General features: G+C 42.6%; 1 protein-coding gene across 2 annotated transcripts in view; it reads right to left on the bottom strand.

Annotated features, from left to right (window-relative positions):
• The window catches only part of LOC119373864 (protein unc-79 homolog), an 84,233-nt gene extending 63,689 nt beyond the window's left edge, over positions 1 to 20,544 (bottom strand). The window contains exons 1-18 of one of the 2 annotated variants that reach the window (XM_049420271.1): positions 20,274 to 20,544; positions 18,979 to 19,024; positions 17,894 to 18,014; positions 16,974 to 17,134; positions 15,834 to 16,004; positions 15,335 to 15,424; positions 14,535 to 14,590; positions 13,495 to 13,624; positions 10,962 to 10,976; positions 9,564 to 9,628; positions 7,224 to 7,385; positions 5,957 to 6,177; positions 4,164 to 4,374; positions 2,856 to 2,922; positions 2,758 to 2,795; positions 1,870 to 1,973; positions 1,174 to 1,261; positions 133 to 221 (exon numbers count right to left, since the gene is read on the bottom strand). In XM_049420271.1, coding sequence (XP_049276228.1) covers positions 133 to 221; positions 1,174 to 1,261; positions 1,870 to 1,973; positions 2,758 to 2,795; positions 2,856 to 2,922; positions 4,164 to 4,374; positions 5,957 to 6,177; positions 7,224 to 7,385; positions 9,564 to 9,628; positions 10,962 to 10,976; positions 13,495 to 13,624; positions 14,535 to 14,590; positions 15,335 to 15,424; positions 15,834 to 16,004; positions 16,974 to 17,134; positions 17,894 to 18,014; positions 18,979 to 19,000 — 1,811 coding nt within the window. In that variant the 5' untranslated portion in view covers positions 19,001 to 19,024; positions 20,274 to 20,544. Of the gene's footprint in view, positions 1 to 132; positions 222 to 1,173; positions 1,262 to 1,869; positions 1,974 to 2,757; positions 2,796 to 2,855; positions 2,923 to 4,163; positions 4,375 to 5,956; positions 6,178 to 7,223; positions 7,386 to 9,563; positions 9,629 to 10,961; positions 10,977 to 13,494; positions 13,625 to 14,534; positions 14,591 to 15,334; positions 15,425 to 15,833; positions 16,005 to 16,973; positions 17,135 to 17,893; positions 18,015 to 18,978; positions 19,025 to 20,273 lie in introns of those variants that run through there. The other variant, XM_037643931.2, reaches the window with a different exon arrangement.
• Positions 20,545 to 23,365: the final 2,821 nt, after the last annotated feature.

The raw sequence follows: 23,365 nt of genomic DNA, 5'->3' as shown, positions 1-23,365 counted from the left end.
ATTGCACAGTGAACACCTGGATTGCTTTGGTGCAAAGAGTTGCACCAAAACAATCAAGCCCACGCACAAGCCTTCAGAGGCAATATTCAAATCTGGACTGCACAAATTCCATTTTATGATGAAGCAACATACCTGAGGAGGATTTTGAGTTCAGAAAGTTCTTCCTCAGGTATTTCGAATCTGAAGGCTTCCATCCAATGTGGCATGATGTACTCCCACACCTGAAATGTAACGGTGTGTCTGTTTACCCACTCAGCATGCCAATCGCAAACTCTTGCACTGCGTGCAGCATGGCACAGTGTTCATATCATACCAGACGGCCATAACCTAACAATGACACCTCTGTTTCGCAAGTCAGGTGTCACTTTCCTAAAGGAAAACGAGACTTGAGCAGGCACGTACCACACCACACGTGCAACATCTGAAACCTTCGTAACTACTGTAATGCAGTGGGTATCTTGGATAACCAGATGGCGATGTTTGCACGAAGTAAGCTCAAATTTATGAACTTGAAACAAAGGTACTACCCGATAAGCTGTACAGTATGTATTGCTACATTGCTGATTGTACTGCTAAGTCTCTAAGCTTAACCTGATAAAAAATGTGCGTACAAAATTATTTTTGTGTGAATTTTAGGTCACATGTTTAAAGGGACACTGAGCGGGATAATAAGACTGTCTAATTCAAAGGACCACTTTTGCAAATTGGCAGACATACCAGTCCAACCAAGCAAGAAGAAGTCAGCGCACATGGTGTCAACACCGCCCCATCAGAAAAAAAACCCAGAAAAACATGTCCAGTCACAAGGCAATGTCACAGTAGCTTTTATTTTATTTTGTCCGCACACCTACCTGCAGTAGCACAAGGTGCCAGCTGATAAGCTGACAGATAAGGCTTAACAGTGCTTACTGGTACACAGAAAGTGTCAATGGATTAATTTCTTTTTTTTCTTAGGTCTCTGCTTTTAAAAAACTAACATCAAGAATTTAAAAGGCAGCAACAGTGTTAATGCTATGTCAAAGCAGTGGTAGAAAAAAAGAAGCTTTCAAGCTAGAATACTGCATTAGTGCATACCTATACAAGCTGTTTACATGTTGTACACACACGTGGCTTTCTGACAAGATTGAATACAGCGGCACAAGCTTCAAAACAAAAAGAAAATCTGCCACTCACATCTCTGTTGATAATGTCATACGGAACGAGGCAAAGGAGTGTCTTGAACCCCTCCTTTATTTGGTCTGTCTGGCATGGCCAGTTATCCCTGGCCACAGAAAAAACAAAAAGTCAGTGTCAATTAATGGTAACCGTGGCAGAAATGCATTAGCATTCCATCAGTTGATGGGTCACCAGCGGCACCACCAATGTAATTGTAGCACCACCCGCACATTAAAGAGAGGTCTATAAGCACGGGCTTGCTCGGGTTGCGTTTGCTAGGAGAATTTGGTACATCTTGCCGTGAGCGACCTCAAGTAATCCACAGTAGTGGGCATGAGAAATGTGTTGACTTTCTGAGCTCATCTATGGGAGGTAAGTGGTTAGAAAGGTTAATTTTGTGTGCATCTCCGTGGCATTGTTGTCTACTGGCCTCATGTAGCCGTAACTAACGAAGAATTTTTTTAGCTGAAAACTTCAGTGCGAACCAGAACGAACCACAGAGAGGAGACGAGACAGGTACTGGCGCTTTAACGAAGAATCAAGCACCTCTGTACCCCTTATCCAGATTTTTCTGCCAGCTCTGCCATTATATGGTTCCTCTTATCTCTTCTACTGATCCTTCTAGCAAACAAACAGTTCACACGAGTGTGGCAGACAGCATGAAAGCCAAAGAAAGCAGAGCAGAGGATCCACAAGTTCAGTTGAACAACTCACCAATGCCCTCCAACTTGAGCGTACTCCGCAGGGTGAGGCAGGAGACAGGACACAAAAACATCAAAGTGGGTGCGCGCAATGTCCATCAGCCAGCCATGGATGTACTGCAATGGCAACGATAAGACCACAAGGTCGAGTGCGAACATCACCTTAAAGAAGTTTCATTCGACATCAAAGTGGGTTCGTTATATCCAAAAATTCGTTATCAACGTATGTTCGTAACACTGTATGATGGCAACAAAATACTTCATTTACTTCGTTATAACGATAATTCATTACATCTGTATTTGTTACATTGAGCTTTAACTTTACTCAGTACTGCTGCGTTAATCAAACACATGTAATACTTTATGCAGGGTGGGTCTTGCCTGCATTGCTGGAGGACAGAGTAGCGACACTATTCGTGCCTTTTGCTACTAGCAGCAAAAGCAATCAGAAATATCTAGTTGACAAGATGAAATGTGGCTCCATTTATCTTGCACACAAAAGAACAAGAATATCTTGCAACAAAAAGAATACTATTTCATCACCTTGTGGCTATCACCAGCAGTAGTAGGTGAAACCTATTGGAGGAATCTATTTCGTGCACCCATGCCAATGTCCCAAAGCGCAAACATACCAAGATGCAAAGGCTTGAAGGACATTCCTAGGCAAAGTCAACTCACAATTTAGCGATTAATTAGTGTAGTCAACACTTAAGCCACATTCTACTATGCTCATAACTCCAATCAAGGCTGACAAGAGGTCGACTTTGATTTTTAACAAGTAAACAAGCGTAGTAAGCAAACAAGCATAGTAAACTAATATAGTAAGCAAATGCCAAATTATTTCACCAAGCAGCGCAAACCAACTAAAAAAAAAGGACTGGTAAAGCAGTTGCATACTTACCTCCGTCTTAAGCCTTTCTAATGAATTTCCTGTTTGATCTGCAATAATAAAGGAAATTTAACGATCATACACGGACACTGGCATATGGGGGTGCGCACCATCGGGCAGGCAAGCAGTGTAGTGGAACCACTGGAAGAGCATCCCTAGGAGGCGGCCAAGGGTTTCCTGTACAGGTAGACCAGCCAGACTTAAGTCTAGAAACTTGTTTACAGCATTCCAAAAACTTGACACCAGTTCGGTGACAGATAATGAACACTGCATGCCAAGAACAAAGCAATACATGTACATTACATATGTGCCAGTCTATTTTATGTCCACTGCAGGACGAAGGACTCCCCCAATGATGAGTTCACCCTATCCTGCGCAAGCTGATTTTATCCCTGCGAACTTCCCAATTTCGTCACTCCGTCTAACTCCTTGCCTTCCTTAACTGCATTTCCCGTCTGATGGCATACATTTCGCCACTCTAAGTGACCACTCATTATGTGGCCAGCCCAGGTCTATATTTTTCCCTCTTAATGGCAACTAGGATAACGGCTAACCCCCTTTCACAATGAATTTTACAATGAACTTTGCTTGACCAGTGGTCAGTGTAAACTTCAAGAGGTACCACTTCCTCAATCATACATCCAACAGTTATTTCTTGATACTTCCCACGTTAAGTTCAGCCAATGTTATGCAGAAATTGAGGCCTCCAGGACGTCTACTAATTAGCTTAAAAATACTTCACTGAATGATGAAGAATGTTGCTGCAATGACTAAACAGTAGACACACGCTCTGCATTGAAGGCTTGAAAACAGGTTACTGCATGTTTAGCTTTTAATACATAAGCATTTGGAGGGTCGAAGTGGCAAAGGGTGTCCGAGTTTGGGTGAAGCCGGGCAGTTCTTTGTGGCTAGCCTACCTCACCTACCCACATAACACCATCACAATCATGTGATGTTGCGTACTGTTTGCTAGAGCTGCCTAACAATGTAGTTGAAAGTAATTAGTGACTCATTTCCCTCAATCACATTTAGTAGATTGCCACTTTTTTGTGTTTTTAAAGTTGTTTCTAAAGAAAGTAATAGCACAGTCCTGTTAAGCAGTCAACTTGTACAGCATATTATCTCAATGGCGGCCAACAGTGGTCTCAATATGAAATTTTGTAGTACATAAGAAACTCCATTGTTTCGAAAGCACAACAATAGCACGACACTCATTTTTCATGCAAGTGGTCATTCAGCCATGTTGGTGAAATCATATACCTCTATGTTTACTTTTACCCCATATTCATTTTTTCTATGCAAAAATGCTGCAGTAGTCAAGTAAATCGACCTGTCGAAAATTGTTCTACATATCTTTTGTCCGCGGACGCAATCCACTAGAATCTAGCCGTATACAGCTTCGTTGTAAAACAAATTACGGGAGGTGTGTTGTCTTCGGGTGTGCAGAGGCCAACCAGGAGCCAGACACCGTAGCGGCTCAGCAATTGACGTTCTTCCTGGGCCATGCATTCCAAGGACTCCTCGGGGCCTTCCGAGAGCAGGCCACCCGAACGTGAGTGGCGATCGGTCGTTGATTCCTTTCCCGGTACGCCCCCTTTCTCTGATGTAGGCTGTGCCTCCTTTAGAAGGCTGCATTATGGGTGAAAGGCAACGAATGCGAGTGCAAGTTAACTAAGTTTACATTTAGCTTTTGCAGCTGCATTATGCTTAGATGACATAAGATTAGTGAACGGCAATTGTTAGGCAGCAAGCTCACGAAGCTTTTTCCCATGCATCGTACAATTGTCACACCATAAGTTGTAACTAGGGGTGTGCGAATATTCGAAATTTCGAATATTTTTCGAATAGCGTTTGCTATTCGATTCGATTCGCACTGGAATTTTACTATTAGAACTATTCGAACTTCCCAAAAACAAATACAGTCAACGTCCGATTGAAAGTGACCCCTTCAGATTTTCAATATGCTTCACCTCATTACACTCCCGTATTGCGGCAAAGCAGCCTTTCAAGTTCCGTTACGGTCGAACTTTGCCAAGAGACAGTCGACGTCTGATTGGAAGTGGTCCCTAGATTTTCAATATGCTTCACCTCCTCACACCCCCGTATTGCGGCAAAGCTGCCTTTCAAGGTCAGTTACGGTCGAACTTAGCCAAGAGACAGTCGACGTCCGTTTGGAAGTGGTCCCTAGATTTTCAATATGCTTCACCTCATCACACCCCCGTATTGCGGCAAAGCTGCCTTTCAAGCTCCGCTACGGTCGCAAATGTATTAACTCAAGAAAACGCTGGTTCCAATATGGAGATGAAAGATGTGGCAGAGTTGGGGCTCAATTAATGCTGTTTTGGACCTGAAATTTGGGCAGGAAGTCCGAAAAATCGGACGCCGAAGCTTTTTAGCATCCAAAATTTCAGATGTTCTTATATATCGACGTCTACGAGGCAGATTTGGAACTCCGGACTTGAAGGGAGCACACCCTTGTCCCCCACATCAGTTGGCCTTCCACAGAAGTTGAAAGAGAAGGAGAGGCTGAGGAAATGGCATCTCTGCCTATCACGTGTAAAGTGTTGTCGGCAACACTTTGGTTGCACCAAATCATGTACATAAATGCAATTCGGCCTCTACATTGACTCATTCTTGATAAGAAAGACAACTATGAAATATGACCCCACCAGCGCCTCATCAACCTAGCAAAAAGAAACACTTTCATGTTGCTATCTCACAAGAACATACTTAGGGATTCTCTGCAACTTTTTCTGTAATTTCACTTCAAATTATTCGAAAAATGTTTGAGAAATATTCGAAAATTATTCGAAATTATTCGATTCGATTCGCACTCAATCTTTATTATTCGAATTCGCTTCGCACCCAAAATTTTGCTATTCGCACAGCTCTAGTTGTAACAATAGATCACCTGGTACTGTTTGTCACTATACTAACTTTGTTTCATTAATACTCTCTCTTTCTGTCTACACTACCAATGATACGACTGTAAATGTGCTGGCTACACGAGAACTACTGTGGCTACTGAATGTGACAACTTACGTATACGCTATTGGCCTCATTTGAAATTGTACAGCAGTATGCGATCAGTAGTTTAGTCTGTATAACTATGATGGCATTTCATTTCTAAGCATACATCCAGTCACTTGTTAATCACATCATCTTCCAACACACAAAGAAAGCATAAAGCTTTCTGGATCATGCACCTGACCTGACAATGGCCTCAACGAAGTAGAGCTGTGTTTCGCGATCCATGCTCCAGGGGCTCGGGATGGGTCGCAGGGCCACATGTTGGCTGGCACGCTCGTTGTTGCCAGCATGCTTTCCCTGGAAGCACTGGCCGCAGTAGCGGATGGGCCGATTGCCATTGAAACTGGCACACTCCATGGAGAAGCAGGTCACACTAGCAGACTTCTCACGGCCGCTGCAATTCTGCATACGGTGACAGCATTTTAAGTTCAAGGTAATCCCGAGAGAGAGACTCATCACAGTAAAAGCTTGTTAATTCGACACTGGTTAATTGAGAAAATCGAATAATTCGGACGTGTTCTCTGGTCCCGGCCAGCGTATGCATTGCTTCACGGCATCAGACTCTCGTTAATTCGGTCACATTTGGCCGCAACCCGGTTATCTGAACGATCCTCGGAGAGAGCTGACCTCAAAGTGCCACGAAAGTGCGACGCAAAGAAACGAAAACGGCGTTCGCGGACAGCCGAAACAGCCACAGGCTTTCCGAAAGGCGTGGTCGTTACCAACAATCGCGTTGTTGGTACGTAATAAGGTATGGGTTCAGAGCACGTTTCAGATTAAGACACGGTGGTCAATTGAGCCGTGTTCATACTGTGAACTAAGTCGCAAATGACGAAAACTGCGACTTTTGCACTGCTGTTATGCAGAATAATTACTGGATTTACATATTCACCAAGAAAATGAAAGTGCATTGGTATAATAAACATATATTTATTGTTTTGTTGATACTTTCGATAATTCGGCATTCGGTTAATTCGGACAGTTTTTCCGGTCCCGTGAAATCTGAATTAACGAACTTTTACTGTATTGGAAAAACCGAGCTTTCTGCCGGTGTCTATATAACTGCTACATGCTACTATGCGTGTGTTACAATACAACTATTAGACAACTAATAAACGCAGGCATAACCCAGGTGGTATCGTGCATTTGAGTTTTGGTCCTCAAGCACGATCTTTGATTCCTACCGATTTGTTTCATTATCTTCTGTTCACATAATTGTGTTGAAACTTCAGCTAAAGGAAAGTTTCTTTTCAGGTCAGATATGTCTGTCAATTATATTTTGTGTCACTGTACGACATGCACTGCACATATAATTTGCTTTTTAAATCCAGATGCAATGCATGATAAATTTCAGGAATTTCAAAAATTTTTGCTCCTGCAAAATAAATTTGAAGTTAAATGCTTAACTATATCTCATACCCTCCTTTCTTCTAATACACATGGCTAACCTTGTTTTCGCAGTGAAGAGAAATCTCCTGCATTGGCAGCAATACGTCCATCAGGTGGTTGGGGCCATGTTCCCGACGGATCTGGTCGGCGCACCCCTGGCACACAAACAGGGGTGGTGGCCGCTCCCCCGATGCAATAGCAATGGAGTGATCGAGGCACATCTGTTCACAGAAAAAGTGGTGCCAGTAATGTACTGTGCAACCGTACCGTACCGTACTGTATGGTGCGGTACCATACTCTATTATACTATATACTGTACTGTACTGCGCTGGTTATCGTACTTCAGTGACAGAAATATTTCAGCACAATGCAATCGTTTACGGCTACAGAGAGTAAAGCAGTTTACAGAGTTAATGACAAAGCTCCACTTCAGTATTTATAATGCTCCTGATTAAAGTTCTTAGACTATTATTTGCTTTCTTCAAAACCGCATTAACTTTCTTTCCGCAGTATCAAACAGGTTTGAAATCAGCATATTCATTCTTTAAGGGGGTACTGCCACTGTATCAATCTGATTTTAATGGCTACAATCTGAAATGTAAGTATAAGTGAAATATGGCAGATGCTATTACCAATGAATTTCATGCATAAGGTCCTCAAAAAAGTGCATTAATCAGTATGCAGTGCTATTACTCTTGTTTTATAATTTAAACTCAGTAGTTTTGTAAATATAAGAATTTCCAGGGTTGTGTGCATCAGGACATAGATATGATTACATGAGGCACTCTGTGGTGAAGCACACTGAATTAATTTTGACCACATGGGGTTCTTTAAAGTTTACCTTAATCAAAGCACACAACCGTACTTGTTAACGCCCATTGAAATATGCCCACTGTTGCAACCTCGTTCTGAGCGGCGTACCGTAGCTGGTCAACTCAAAGGTGATATGCATTTGTGCAGGAACAAGCATACCAGTTTGATAATGTTGAAATGCATATTTAAAATATGATTTCATAATGGCATGACATATTCACTGATGTGATGTTCACTGATGCAGTGGCAAACAAGATTTACGGTAAAACACCGGTGACATAATCATGGCTGGCATGAATTGCAGTGTGATATGAATTCGTAATATTCCCAGGCCAAAATACATTGCTTACAAGACGGAAAATACCGGCTGTTCCAAACGCATTTTCGTGCCGCTGCAGATCATACGAACACGCGAGCAACAGTGGTAGCAGAGCCGGAACAGCGGCCGGGAGGCGTATATTGAGGATTTTCACAGCTTGATGCTTCGGCCAGCGAGGAAGGAGATGATGCATGCTGCAGCAACGACAGCCGAAACGCAAGGTGCGCTTGATGTGCTCAGGGATGTGAAAACATTAGCGAGTTCACGCACACGCATTTTTACTGCCCAGAAAGTGCTCATTGACGATTTGAGCAAGCAGAAGACGTGGACGGATATTAGGAATTTCTCTGCTGCAAATAAATAAATTTTTTCTTGATTTTGGGTGCGTTTTGATGGAATGAATTTTGGGTGATACGAATGTTTCACGCGACCCCGCAAAATTTATATCACTGAGGTTTTACTGCATTTAAATGGTCTCATCAAAACCACAACTAAAAAAATGGTGGGCAGCTCGCACTAGTGGTGCAAGACTGAACTAGCAGCGAAGCTTGTGGCCGATCTAGGTTATTAGCAAGGTTTTAATTACCGATGTCTTAATTAGCATGGTCCCAGTTTGCATGGTGTTAATTAGCATGGTCTTAAATTAAAATGCACTATTAGCAATGACTTAATTAGCAAGCTCATAGTTAGCAAGGTCCCAATTAGCATGGTCTTAATTAGCAAGATCCTTTCTCTTTCTCTCTGTCTATTTATTTCACTCCTTTCTCCCATTTATCTGTTCGGTGCTTTCCTTTTGTTTTCGTAAGAAGGCACACGCAACGCCTGCACATCTATCGTGTCAACCTCAATGGTTGTCCTGGTCACAGGCCTTCATATCTGCCAGATTACTAGGCGATACAAAAAAGTGTACTATAACTATCCTCGTTTCTCGAATGTACGTCGCCAAGAGCAAACTGCCCTTATTTACAGTCGATCTTAAGATGAAGAAGAGGACGAAGAGAGCACGCACCGGCAGAGTTATTGCATGGCACGCTGTAGGCACAGCTTAGTTTTCTGGTCACGCAAAAATGGAATGAAAAGCTTAAACAGTTCCTCTGTTAAAATTTCCTTTGTGCATTCAAAACAATGACAAGATCATGCACGCACAGAATCATGCACGTCTATTCCCTAAACTAACAAAGTTGTATTGTTCATCGGTTATTTATCAAAAAGCATCAAAAACTGACAGCTGACAGCTTCCAGCAAATAGGAAGAATAGCTTCCTCACCTTGTAGGCTTCTTTGTTCTCTATGCTAACACAACTCTCCCGTTGACACATCAGTGGCTTCCAGCCTGGAGAAAAACATTCAACATATTCTAAACTTATTTCTGCAAGTCACACTTACATTCAAACAGCTACCAGGGATGATAGACTACCAATTTCTTTACAATGAGGTACACAAAAAGCACTGTTATATAGTAATTAAAAATATCTACAAAATTAGAAAGGACATTTTGTTTCTTGAGTGCGATACTGAGCTACATCTTAAGGTACTTATACCAAGGGAAGTGACAATGGTTTAGAAACTAATGAACTTACTAATTGCAGTAATCGGTGCACCTTTCAAGGTAAAGAATCCGTTACAGAATCAAACATGCTCGCAGTAAGCAAGACAACAAATATGCAAGCAAGTCCTCCTCCCACTTTCGTTAGCGCAGTACCTGCCATAAGGTTTATCATGCACTTCTAAGTGCTCACTTCTACATGCCTAAACAAAGAGAACGATTTTGTTCACTGAACAGTGGCTCATATGCCTGTCACAATTAAGAAGACTTATCTTATCTCAGCTTATAAAATTTGCAGCCATTCTGTTCTTTCTCATTTTGGCCACACACACTTTTCATTCCATGGCCAAAATGAGGAACGCCAATCAGTCTCATGATGCGACACCATGCAAATATTCAGTGGAACAAAGATCGTGGGAGCAGGGGTCAATGTACGAGGACGGAGTTCAGCATAAGAAGAAAGCGTGCGTCGAAGTTCTACAATGTATGCAGCGATTTTTAATATCCGTGCCCCCAAAAATGCCAAGATGTGGCCCTAAAAGAGGTTTTTTCCTCTGATGAACCCAAATTCATCGAGTTTTTCTTTCTGCAACATAGTACATGTGCAAAGATGTCACACTGATTTCATCAAGAACCTAGTACAGGTGGGAACTGATGGACGGAAACAAAACATGCTATAGAAGTTGCCTGAACAGGAATAAATGCCTCAGACAGGCTGGCCGACATTTGGTAGCTGGACCTACATTCATCAAAAGTGCCTCATCATCACTGGCATGTTCGGTTTGAAAGGCTTAGTCACTGACATGATATCACATGGTATCGGTGCCATTACTTGTCATCTGCAAAAGAAACTGGAGAAGGAATCATTCAAGTTTCTTCTTTTGCAGAAGAAAAGTACTGACGGTGACACCACGTGACGAGACGTCAATGACTAACTCTTTCAGAACTAACATACCAATGATGTTGAGGCACTTTTCATGGGGATAGGTTCATCTATCAAAATGTAGGCCAGCATGTCTATATAGACTATATCTTCCCCATCTGTGCTCGTCAGTGTTTAACAGTGCGCTGCAAACATTGGAGAGCTTCGACATGGGTATACAGCAAAGAGACATCTTACCAATGGGGCAAGATCCTGACAGAGTGTTAAACAGGGAGTCAGAGGCCAGGGTGAGACAAGAGGATGACCACAGGGCACAGAAGAAGAGAAAGACGCACACACATACACAGCTGAATGGAATACAAACACACACAACACTCTCTTTATTTATTCTTAAATTCTCTATTTAAAAGTAAAACCGACAAAAGGGTACAACGTTCTCAAAACTCAAGAATAGAAAACTACCGCAAAATGCAACAACTGCTTTAGAATTATAGTAAGAAGAGGTTACAAATCTGCCACTTATGCATAATTTAGAGCCACCTGAGGCATATTTTACAGATACACTACACACTTATATTGGAAATTGTAAAAAAAAAAGTTTATTTCTGTAAGTGCGTGGCACATTCATATCTCGGTTTCCTTGCAGAACTATGTATCCCACCATGATTAGGTATTTCTTTTTTGCAATTCATGCTAGCACCCTTTTTACTAGCTGGCATGCTAGAAGCAAACAGCTACTGTTGCCCACGGCAAGAAACAACTGACGCTGCGTCGAGATAATGCTATTACAAGATAATATTAAAACCACTTTTACAAAATTGTTTCCACTGCATGTTTCAATTAATTTGTAAAAGAGACATGTCAGGCACACATTTTTTTGTCTAAACAGATTTTGAAAAATCATTAGCGACAAAAAAATCCACTTAGGCCTCTTCATTTTGATAATTCTACAATAAAAATTCGGCAGATCCCACATACCGTGGGAATTGATGTTATGCTATATCTAAAGCTGTCCGGGGAATTATGTGGATGGGCATTGTTTGAACAAGGACTGATTAAATATGGACTAAATATGGAATGGCAACAGTTGCAATTAGCAATCCAAAATAGTGCTACTCCACTAAAGCATACACATTATTATACTGTTACTCAGTGAGCAAATATGGATAATGTCTACAAGCCAAAGCCATTGGAGTCTGCACTACCACATTCATTACTGCTACTCCACATATCATTCGTTCATGCCTTCGAAACAAGATAACTACCTTCACTAAATGTAAAACCTAACGTCTACACGAAGATATAGACTACCAAGCAATCCCATGCCAAAGCTTGATGCTACTAAACAGAAACATAAAGGCTTACGCAGCACTAAAGCAAAATGAAGGTTGTACAGTCACATTCATTATGAGTCAAAACATCAGTGTTCGTATTTAAGGTAGCTTCAAGACTGTAGGTGCTTCAACATGAAAAATCCGCACACATGAAATATGGTGCAGTGGGCATTACAAGGTTAATAAATACAAGTAGTTCATACTGTGATTCGGTTTGCTATTTTTTCATGTCAGCAACACTGGGCAGTCTTGGAGCCACCTTCGACAATGGGCACCAGTGTTCCAGTTCGTATCGAACATGACCGCACGTAACGCAGCTAGCCGTGGGCAAGGTGACAAATGCTTTGAACACAGCTACACATTTAGTATTGATACCTAATTTCATTCTGCATGCGGCAACAGCATCAAGCTGCCCAAGCATGATTCTCAATTATAATATGCAAAAGTATGTATGGATTTTGGGTTGTGCTGTTTCTTTGGTGGAAACCTAGATCTAGGTGAATGCAATGAGATGGCTCAGCATTGATAAATGAAGCGACTTAAGGCACTTCTAAACTTAGAATGTGAATGAAAAGAAAAAATAGCTGTATCCATAATTTAAACTTTTTTAGCGCGCACCAAAGACAAGGACAAGCAAGAGACACACGAGCGCTAACTCTCAACTGTTTATTTTTTCAAAGGAACGATACATATAAATACCCAAAAACCAGCATAGAGCATGTGCGGCGCAAGTCATGTGACTTGCGCCGCACATAGCTGCTCTTACCTGCAATTTGATCCTATTGATCCTAAGTGTGAGTCCCATGTGTTTACACAATGTGCAAAATATATTACAGCAGCTTTCCCCTTTAAACATGCGTTATGAGCTAGACTAGTCGAGGAGAGCAAAATGTGTTTGCCTTAATGCACCAAACTCACGAATGAGCGTGTAAGTTCAATAAGGTGACTTCAAGGAGGTGTTTCGAAACACTCTTTCAATACACCTTGACTCAAGCAATACTTGCACAAATTCAGTCTAGTGGTTTGCAACGATGCGTGGTGCGGCCAGAAAAATGTGAAACACATCGAATGCATGAAGTAAGTGAACATTTCTTGGAGTACCGTTTTGTACGGCAGATTTGACCGCTACTGTGACAGGTAGTACTCAAGTGCTCAAGTTGTCAGTGTTCCTTGTATGCTCAAGAAAGCAATGCAGTTTTCCTGATAGGGACAATTTGGGAGATTTGATAGCATGCATTTATGGCAGCATGCGAATTGAAAGACAGGTATTGAAAATGCAGGACAGAGACACAAGCTTGCAGCAGCAATCCCAACACAGGGGCATTCATATGTAACTTGGGCACATTCTGACATACGATGTCGCACTGTGTGAAGACTGGCACGTGCAAGACTACACCGTGCAGGAATCGGGCGTGCAGCAGAGGCGCGGGGCGAACCTGAGTGCCTGATTGAGAACCCTTTCTTGTCCCTTAGCATGGGGTTCAGAGTGGGCCAGTAGTGGAAGAGCATCTCCACCGCTGGGTGCCGTGCCTTGGCCGTGCCATGGGCGATCACGCACAGCAAGTCCTGCGCCACGACTTGCTCAGTCACTCTGGTGAATGCTTCTACGACACCGTCGATAAATAGAGATAAGGAGCCTCAGATAAACTGGCCAAAATATCAAGAGGTGAACCTGTCTTTGCTACAGGTGGCCTTGTCATCCTTGGTGCGTTAGCTTTAAAGGGTTACTCGATGACCGTGCATGGACTGCAATCGGGCTTATTTATTATGAATCCATAGCTTCAGATTGTGCAGGACAAGAAGGCATCGTTATCGCCTGTTTATTAAGCTTGCACAGAACCAACTGGATCGTGTTGAAATATCCATCTTGTGTTGTGCTTATATACAGCTGCTTTCACAATAAACCATCGTCTGATGTCATCCACAGTTCTTGAGGACTTGATTTTTAGCAGAGTTTTCCCTAATTCATTTATACCAACTTGCCAAATTTAAGACAATTTTTTCATTGCACTAAAGCAGTGGTTTACTGCAGAACGAACCCATGATAACCCTGTAAAGAAGTTAGGTCCATAAAAATTATCTTAAAAAATAAAAGATGTCCATTCTGTTCACTGAGCAAGAATGTACACAAGCTTGGGCTAGTTGGTACACATACAGTACTAAAGAAAGAGGACCAAGAAAAGACGCCGTTGTCAGTCTTTTCCCTGCCCTTTGTAATTTGCTCTGTTTCCTCTTGAAACACAGTGCAAGAAAACATTGGTAAAATTACAATGGGACAGAACAGACTAGAGTACCAGCTTGCCTTCTCGTGGAAGTAGTTTGACTCACCCAACAAAATGAATCCACCCCAATTTGCACAATTCACAGCCATTACAGAAACACACAGAGACTGGGTTGCACAACTAAGAGAGTAGCTTAGACTTTAGATAGGTTGAATTTGCCACCCATTTCAAGCAAAATAAAAAGTGGCACTTGCCTTGACAATGTCTCGTTTGAGGCTCATGAGACATTCCAGCAACTGCGTCTGGTATGCTGCCAAAAACAAAGTCAGAAGGAGCGATGTAACATTGTGCATGAAGTTGCGAATCATGTGATGCTTAGGGAAAGTTTGTTTACAAAAGGAGCAAAACTGCCTCTTAAGTTGCTTTGAAGAGAATTATATAAGCACGAATACATGGATGACTTGTAAAAACTATTTTTTGTCACTGTCTATATCTAAATTCTAATGAGTAATGACACAATTCAGAACATAGATTGTCCCCATTGCAGTGTTACTACCTAAATTTTAATGAGTGTCTATTATTGGAATTAGATTCAGCTTTCTCTTGTTGACATCACAGCTTCTACTTTCCTCTTCGAGTAAGTGATAATTATAATGAAATACTATTCTTCATGGCTGCACCTATGGGATACCAATGCACCACAATCAAAAAGAGGCAACAAGCAAGATACAATTTACAGTAACACAGTTCCAACAAGATCACAATTGTGCAATTTTGTGTGCATATATGCACTTTGACACCTTTATATACACCTTTGGATACACCTTTGACACCAGAGGAATCAAGGTGCATATGCACTTTGACACCTAGCTGTGAAGACAAAAAAGGTGTCAAAGTGCACATGCACCTTAGCACCCATTTTTAAACCTATTTAAGTGAAATGGTAAAGTATGATTCAGGTGCAGATTGCGTAAGAGATCGAGGTCGATGAAGAGAGATGTGAGCAGTCAACAGTCTAGCACTAAGCGTTAACGATACGCAAGTGTATACTGACCCACATTCTCTGTGTACTGAAATACCATCATAATTACTGCAGATGTAGACATGTTGGCATAATTAAGGGCATCTGCATCCACTGGGTTGGCTGCAAAAGAGGAGACAACAAGGTACGTGTGTGTTAAACCTCAACTCCTCGATTGTGCATATTCTTCCATAATTGCCATGGGCATAACTAGCACGGCCAAAAATATGAAACCTGCGGTAAACAACCATGACTTGGGTGCCTGCTAATTACAACAAAAAGAGGCAAGACGACCTTTATATATTTTTGAAGTCGATATCACTTGCATTTAAGAACTCTCAAATGAAGTGTGTACTTGTCTAGACAAAATTGTAATTTCATATATTTCAAAGAGACGTAGCAAGCACCCACAAAAAAACACGAGTAAGAAAATTCACAGGTGGCTTATCTGAATTCCAATACAATAAGCAACAAATTAATCTACGATAAGGAATATACGGCCAACATGCGAAAAATCCGTGGTTTAACTCACTGATGGTGTAAGGTAGCAGGTGATTGCAGAGCATGTCTACAATGTCCTTGTGCAGGGACGTCGGAAATAACGCCATAGAGGAGGCCACAATGTAAGGCAGCGTGTCCATATATTCATGCTCCAAGAATGGGACTAGGCAAGCCAGAGTGTTCAGGATCGTATATCCGAGAGCTGAGACAACAAACAAAAGTGGCACATAGGAATATCGAACAAAACTGAGCCTAGTTGGCTTGTAACACACCGGAAGGTGTCATTAACTGAAACACCAAGAGGAGCTAATGGCAGCACTGTCGTTAGAGCCTAGTTTGAGCTAAACGAGGACCTTTCGACGAAAAGCTATGATCCACAAGTTAACACACATCAGCTGCATGCATCACTGCACGAGTCTTCTCTCGCGTGTGCTGTGGCTACCATTTCAGTGTTGCGTGAAATTTTCTGAGTAAAAAATTTAAGTGTCTGATAGGAAACAGAAACAGGTAGCATAAGAACAGAGCATAAAGCTTGTCATTCTAGATGAGTTATCTGCTTCTTTTTTTCGACATAGATTAACGATCAAAAGAAAGCATAAAGAAAATATGGGTGCTCTCTTTTCTCAAGGTCATTAACACTTTGCCACTACGTCTTATGCCTACATTACATGTAAACTTTTAACAAACAAGGTGCATAGGAAGACGATTCAATAAAGAGTTAACTGCTACAAAGTACTGTCATCATAATACTGACATATATGAACTGTGTACCACATAAATACATCAGTAATTAAAAAAATTGTTTATTTGGTCTTTTTGTCCGATATCTTCTAGCCAAATATAAAAAAACCTCAGCTATTTTACATATTCAATGAAGAATCACAGATTGCATATTCTGACACAAACCTTCAGCAGCCAGAACCTCTAAGCCATGTTGTATCACTTTGCAAGTGAATCAAGCCAAGCCTCTATTTCGAAGTTTTGGTAAAACAGCGCTCGACGATAAACCCACAATACATGACCAACAAAGAAACTTTAATAATAGCTGACAGCTGAGGAGAGTGCAGAATTGGCACCGTCAGCCTTGTTCTCAGCAAGCAATGCCTCTGCTATTTCAGTCAACGAGCTGTCCAATAATGCCAATGTTGACAGCACAGCCAGATTTCCTCACCGTGAGCTCCGGACTGGATGACAGGAACAGCATCCACTAACTGCACAATAGCATGATAGAGAGCCTTGTAGTCCAGACTTGGAAACAGTGTTGTTCTAGCATGGTCCTTCTCATGACAACGGATCATGTCAAGAGGAATGCTCGGTACATCTTTGAGAACACTGCAACACAGATTTGCAAGAATACAAAGCCTTAGTTCTTTTTAACATGTGCCCAAACTTAAAAGTGAGAAAACAACACTCTCATACAGTTGCTGTCAGTGTGGTTCATATAAAATCTGAATTGCAAAGTTTAGAAGGTTCAGCTACACCACAGTGAGCTTTTTTCTTTCTTTCTATCCGCTTGGCCATTCAAGATGATGAGCACATGCTTCTTGTTAATGTTAGGTAGTCAGTTACTTTCATGTTCATCGTGAAAAGAACATTTTTATGCCTCGCTTCTGACAAGAAATACAGTTGTGAATGAATGCCTCTACCCTACCTTTCTCTTTTGCCAGTTTTATACTCACTTCGAAACTTGGTATCTTGCAAGACAAGAACGAAGCATAAATGTTGCCTTATCATATGCTGATCAAATGCAGCTAATTAATTAGCATCTATGTACAGAGCTTCAACGTACAAAATTACTGTATACAGGAATGCATGGAAGCTCCCAAGATTGCACTCCAGTGATTTTTTAATCAGTATTACTCCTAACACTACCATTCAAAAGGCATAAGGCTAAAATACTAACACGTATGTCTATGGTTTTATAAGTGTAGCTTAGAAACTATTTAAAGGTAAGCGTTGCAATGTTGGAAGAACAAGCTACTTCTGAACTGCTGGAAGGAAAAATTGCAGAAAATGTTTTCCATGTGACAAGTTCTTAATATGACGAGATTTGACAGGCATGTAAAAGGGGGTGGTAATCAGGAAACCAACCTGAGTAGTGTTTGGGAAAAATACTTCAGTGTGTTGGCAACGTCTACCCCTGACGGCAGGGGAGGAAGACCATGCAGAATTCGTGTGTGGTAGTCGTGTAGATTACGAATCTTGGCGGTGACTGTAAGGAAATTTTTAACAATCAAGGCACAGAAACAGATGCAATTCAGTGTTTTTTGGCGGGCAAGTCACAGCAACAGAGAAAGTTTAATGTTATTTGGCATTAAAATGATTTAATGGATGAAATATAGTCAACCACGCGCATGAAGATACTAAAATAAAAAAAAACATGGTCATATTGACTTGTCAAGGTGTCGAATAGAAGCATTTAACTGCTGCTCCTCAGTGTGATTATTGCGACAGATAAAAATAAATAGCTTGAATGACTCAATCAGTGATTAAAACCATAATGGGAACTATCTACTCAAATCCACAATTGCAAAATTATCTTCCAAGTAAGTCCATTAATTATTTTGATTACAATTTATGTCCTGTGAAGGGTATTCAAACTGCACAGTTATTAATAAAATATATCAAGCCATGATACTACTTTCAGAATTGTTCCAATACGTCTACAAATGTATATTCTATCTAATTTTTGGGAAAACGTAGATAAATGAACAATTTCTTTTCATTTTCTTGATATTGCACGAACTAAACTCTGCACATGCTGCCACTTTGTTACATACCATCTACTTAAACACAATAAAAGCAATGACCTTTTGCTGATGTTCGATATGGAAGCAAGAGAAATTTTAGTGCCAAGCGCAAGAACAAACGTAGGTGGCAGTCGTTCATCAAAAGATTTCACAATTAGCTACGATTAAGAAGACAGGAGGTGAAAACCATTACAGCAAGACCAGAGGTTGTAGATCTTCATCGTTCTTTGAACTCAAACACTTGTGTTACAATGCCTATGATAAAACAATCCCACCTGCCAACGTTAAAGTTCACGCGCCTTCAGGATTATGAACTGAATACGACTTATTTATTATGTCAAAAGCTTAAGTATTTTATAAAGAACAATCCTAATTCACACTCAGCTTTTTGCAAAATACATTAATATCCCAAGAAAAGATACTTACAGGCGGCTGCTCTCGTTCCCATGATGAGCTACACTAATCTCGACGTCTTGTAACAGGAAAAATGTGGGAGGGAGAAAGGAAGATTGCAATGAAAATTTAATCCAAGTAAATTTATACCATCTACACACATGCATGCATTTATTCTTTGCGTAGTATAAAAGGTTCTAGCTAACGAATCTTCACATGCAGGTTAGAATTCCATGTTCTGACCAAATTAAGATTAATAATGTCATGGTGTGCACAGTGCATTACACCAAAAAGATGTGTTTATTGATTAACTGAGTTCTAAAATGCTCCCTGTCTCTGAAACATACTTTGAAGCACTAATTTTTTTTTTTTTATGAATTGCCTCTATGACATGGTTGACCAATCTTTCCCTTCAAGAAAGATATTAAAATGACAACCTATGATAGATTTATATTACAAACAGACTATTATTATTTTTTTCTTTACTGCAAGAAATTCAAGGCATAAGGAGCTTCAATTTCCAGATGCTCATTTTGCTTTGCAATATTTCCGCGAAGGTTTCTACATCCACAATATTTAAGTACTAATGTGAATGAAAATCTATCAAACAGGAACTATAGCTCCACCGTACTCTTAAGCAACTACTAAATGTTCATCTAGACACCGCAATAATAACTTTAAATAGTCTTTAAAAGGGCTCCCATGGCTGTTTATATGGCGTAGTACGCAACAACTGCGCATATGTGCACCGACGATCAAAATACAGCGATAAACCTTTATTTAGGTCTCCATTTCTGACGCTTTTCAACGTTAGCCTATCTTTCTAGTAGACGCTGCGCGCGGTCAACTCGCTGGAATGTTTAAACGCGCTGTTACAAATGGATCGAGAGGCGAAAAGGCTGCGCGCCATGCCCATCACCGATGAGCGGGAGGCGATCGAAATGATTGGGAGAGAAGTAGCAACAGCCAGCATCCCCGTGTTCCTGCCCCACATTTTACGAAGAGGCGTTCGCGGCCCTCGACAGCCCTTGAACTGGTTAGAAAGTGTGATCAGCTGCGCTAATTCGAGCGAAATCGCCGAGGGAGCAGCTGTTTTCGGAGGGCACCGCTTGCGGTTGCCGTACGTCGCCGGCTCCGCATCCGGAGCAGAGAGAGAGCCGCGCGCGCATTGCTGATTCTGTTCATGGGGTTCGGCGTGCATGATAGAGAACACCTCAACCGGTACACACACGGGGGAACGGGATGAAAAGGGGACAAGCGGGGAGGAAAGACAGAAAGGAAGGACTCGCGGCAAGGTGGAAGCAGGATGACTCTCGCGCGCTGCTCACCGTTTCGTTTGGAGGCGAGAAATGAACGCAGGATTTTAGCCGCTGCGCGCGGGGTGTGTGTTTCCAGGCGGCGTTTTTCTTTTAGCAGATCAGCTGCGACCCCGGCGGTGGCATAGCGGCGGCTGAGCCTCCAAGGATCGGAGCTGTCGGATCGTTTTCGGGTCTCCCGTCGACGTTGCTTTTACGCTCGCGCGGGCCTGCGGCGCGGCGTTTTTCGAGCGTTTCTTCAAGTCGCCCAGCCCTCAGGCGACGGCCCAACCCACGGTTGCGAATGCGGGCGGAGCGGAGAAGGTTGCTCGTAGAGAGAACGAGAGAGAGAGAGAAAATGGACGAGCTTCTGATTTGATGCACTAGATGGCTGCAGTGCACTGCAAAAAACGCGAAGAGATATGCAGGGCATGGCGCCAAAGTTTGAACATAGCAGGCAGGCCTCAAAACTTCCTCATAGCTACCCTCAAAACGCCAACATAGACACATCATGCGGAGATGCGCTCAGCACACTACGACCCTACATCCTCAGTGTAAGCAAAAGTTCACCATCTACCACTAAAGGGAACCATGTGGGGATGCGAAGGAGCGCATGGGTCGACTTAGTTACGTTCATCACGGGCACCTTGGCCGATGTTAACGCTTCCTTGCATGTGGAGCACACCATGAATTCACTGTAGTTGCTGTTGCTGTTACTCGTCCCGAACTCTTGTTCGGAACGAATCTGCAGAATCTCGTTCTCCGACGCCATCACGTGATTCAACGTAAGGGCGAGAGGCCACAGCGTCTTACCCAGCTCCTTAAACGCGCTAGCGCGTTCCAGCGCGTTCTGACTAGGATACAACGCGTTGGTTCATCGCGCGTCTGCAGAATCTCGTTCGCCGACACCATCACATGATTGCTGAGAGAGTGTAAGGGGGAGAGGCCACAGCGCCTTAACCAGCCCCTTACACGTACAGGCCCGAACGCGCTAGCGCGTGCCAGCACACCTGGTTTTGTCTACGTTACGCCAAGCTGGGACAGCATACGGCAGCCCGGGCCCCTAAAGTGCTCTGCACGTATCATCATCAAGGCGGTCGAAGAACAAGACGAAGACTTCTCCTTGGCGCGAGCGCGCGCTCTGCACGTATCATCATCCAGGCGTTCGAAGAACAAGACGAAGAAGACTTCTCCTTAGCGCGAGCGCGCTCAATATGTTACAGATGGCTATGGTAGGTTTTTGAAAGCGGACGGGCGCCAATGGAACTACGGACAAAGCCCAGTGCAAAAGCTGCTTCGCATCTAAATAAAGAGCAATGGGAGGCTACCTACCATGGTCAGCCCAGTGCACGATGTCAAAGACCAGATCCTTGAGCCGGGAGTAGTGGACAGCGGTAGCGGAGGCCTCAAAGAAAGCCACTAAAACGTCGAAATAAGAAGCTCTTTGTCACTGTGTGCCTTCTGCCACTCGTTTTTTGTTTTTTTTTCCCTATTTCCGCGTTTTAGTGGCTTTCTTCGAGTGTAACCATGTACCACCTCGCCCAACAACACTCTTGTACGCTACAGCTCAGTTGGTGGAGCATCGGGCGCGTTATCCGTCAGGCTCTGTAGTTATCCGAGGGTTGCAGGTTCAGGCCCTACCGGCGGCAAGTTGTCTTTTCGTCCACTTTAATTTCTTCACATTTATATGATAATTACTAGAATGCCGTTGAAAGACGGCAAATAACGTCTCCTATACATTGAGACTAATCGCTCCGAAACTTTTGAGAAAATAAAAGGACACTAACGGAAAAAAAAAATCACTTTACCTTAAATAGCTATCACTTTTTACGAAGCGAAAAAGCAAAAAAAAAAAAAAGGAATCGGCAGATCCCAAGCGTTGTGGGAATCGGTTTCATGCGAAGCAGTCAGCGAGTACTTCTATGCTGTTTTCTCTATTTTATGGCTTTGAGCCAAGCGTTACGAGGTGGATCGACGTGTTTTTGTAAATGTAGTAGCTGTGTGCACATCGTGGGCTTACCAGGCACGTCGATAACACTGGCGTTTAAATGGTAACTTATGGTGCGAGGTAATGTCAGCCCTCACGTCAGAGTACATACGTCAGTATTATCGAAACTAAGTGCCCTTTACGGTGCAATGATGTGAATATCATACGGAACTTTCGTTAATACATGTATTCGTCCGGGGTCGAGTAATGCTTCAGTGTAGCTTGCTGAATCACAGGAATAAATGTAATGTTTATTACACTGCTATAAAGGCGGAGCCAATGCTGGAACCACTGACGCCATAGCCAGCGGGGGTGGGAGGCCCGTAGCCAGGGGGGGGGGAGGGGCTAGAGGCACCCCCCCTGGCTATGGGCCTGACTCCTACAATACAGGAGGGGGGGGGCGGACCCCCCCCCCCGAAATTTTGGTGAATTACGCGTTTTTACCAATAAATAATAAAAATAGGTGTTTTTCTCAAAAAGTCAAGGTTTTCAGCAAGTGCTCCCCCCCCCCCCCCCGAAAAAAATTCCTGGCTACAGGCCTGGCAGGAGTACATTTTAGAAGAACTTCTTGCCGGGCAAGTTGGTGCATGCCTGTGGCGGGGATCATTGCGCATTCAATCGGACGAACACAGGAAGGAAAGGACAGAGTAAACGGAAAGAACGCAAACTATCAACTGGCTTATGGAGTACATATATGTACTGTTTATTGCTTTCTTGTAAAATTAGATAGCCAGCGCCACAACCGCAATCGACGTTGCACCGACATTACGCCTGAACAGGGTGTTTTACCAAAGCAGTTTCTAGACCTGGCGTGACTCTTACCTGATTGCCGCGCAGAATGCTTGGGTTCGATTCCTGGTGGGATCCTAATTTTTATTCTTTCCATTCGTCGGGTAAACGCTGCCGATGTCGGTTTTTCTTAACACTCTCGCATTTAAATGATCAATGTCTGTTCTCGCCGTTCCTGGGTAGACATAAACTGCCAATCACCTGTGGCGCATACCCGTACACCGCGACCCGTGGTGAACGGGTGTGCCACACGTGTCTGGAGGAAAGGGTTTGACGATGTACTGGACAGGATTTTCACGTTATTCATGTCATGACCCGACAATCATATTCGTCAAATCCTCTTACCCTC

The sequence above is a fragment of the Rhipicephalus sanguineus genome, chromosome 11, assembly GCF_013339695.2.
Source record: "Rhipicephalus sanguineus isolate Rsan-2018 chromosome 11, BIME_Rsan_1.4, whole genome shotgun sequence".
NCBI classification, from domain to species: Eukaryota; Metazoa; Arthropoda; class Arachnida; order Ixodida; family Ixodidae; genus Rhipicephalus; species Rhipicephalus sanguineus.
Note: the sequence above shows the minus strand (reverse complement) of the source record. Positions and strands in the feature narration are given on the sequence as shown.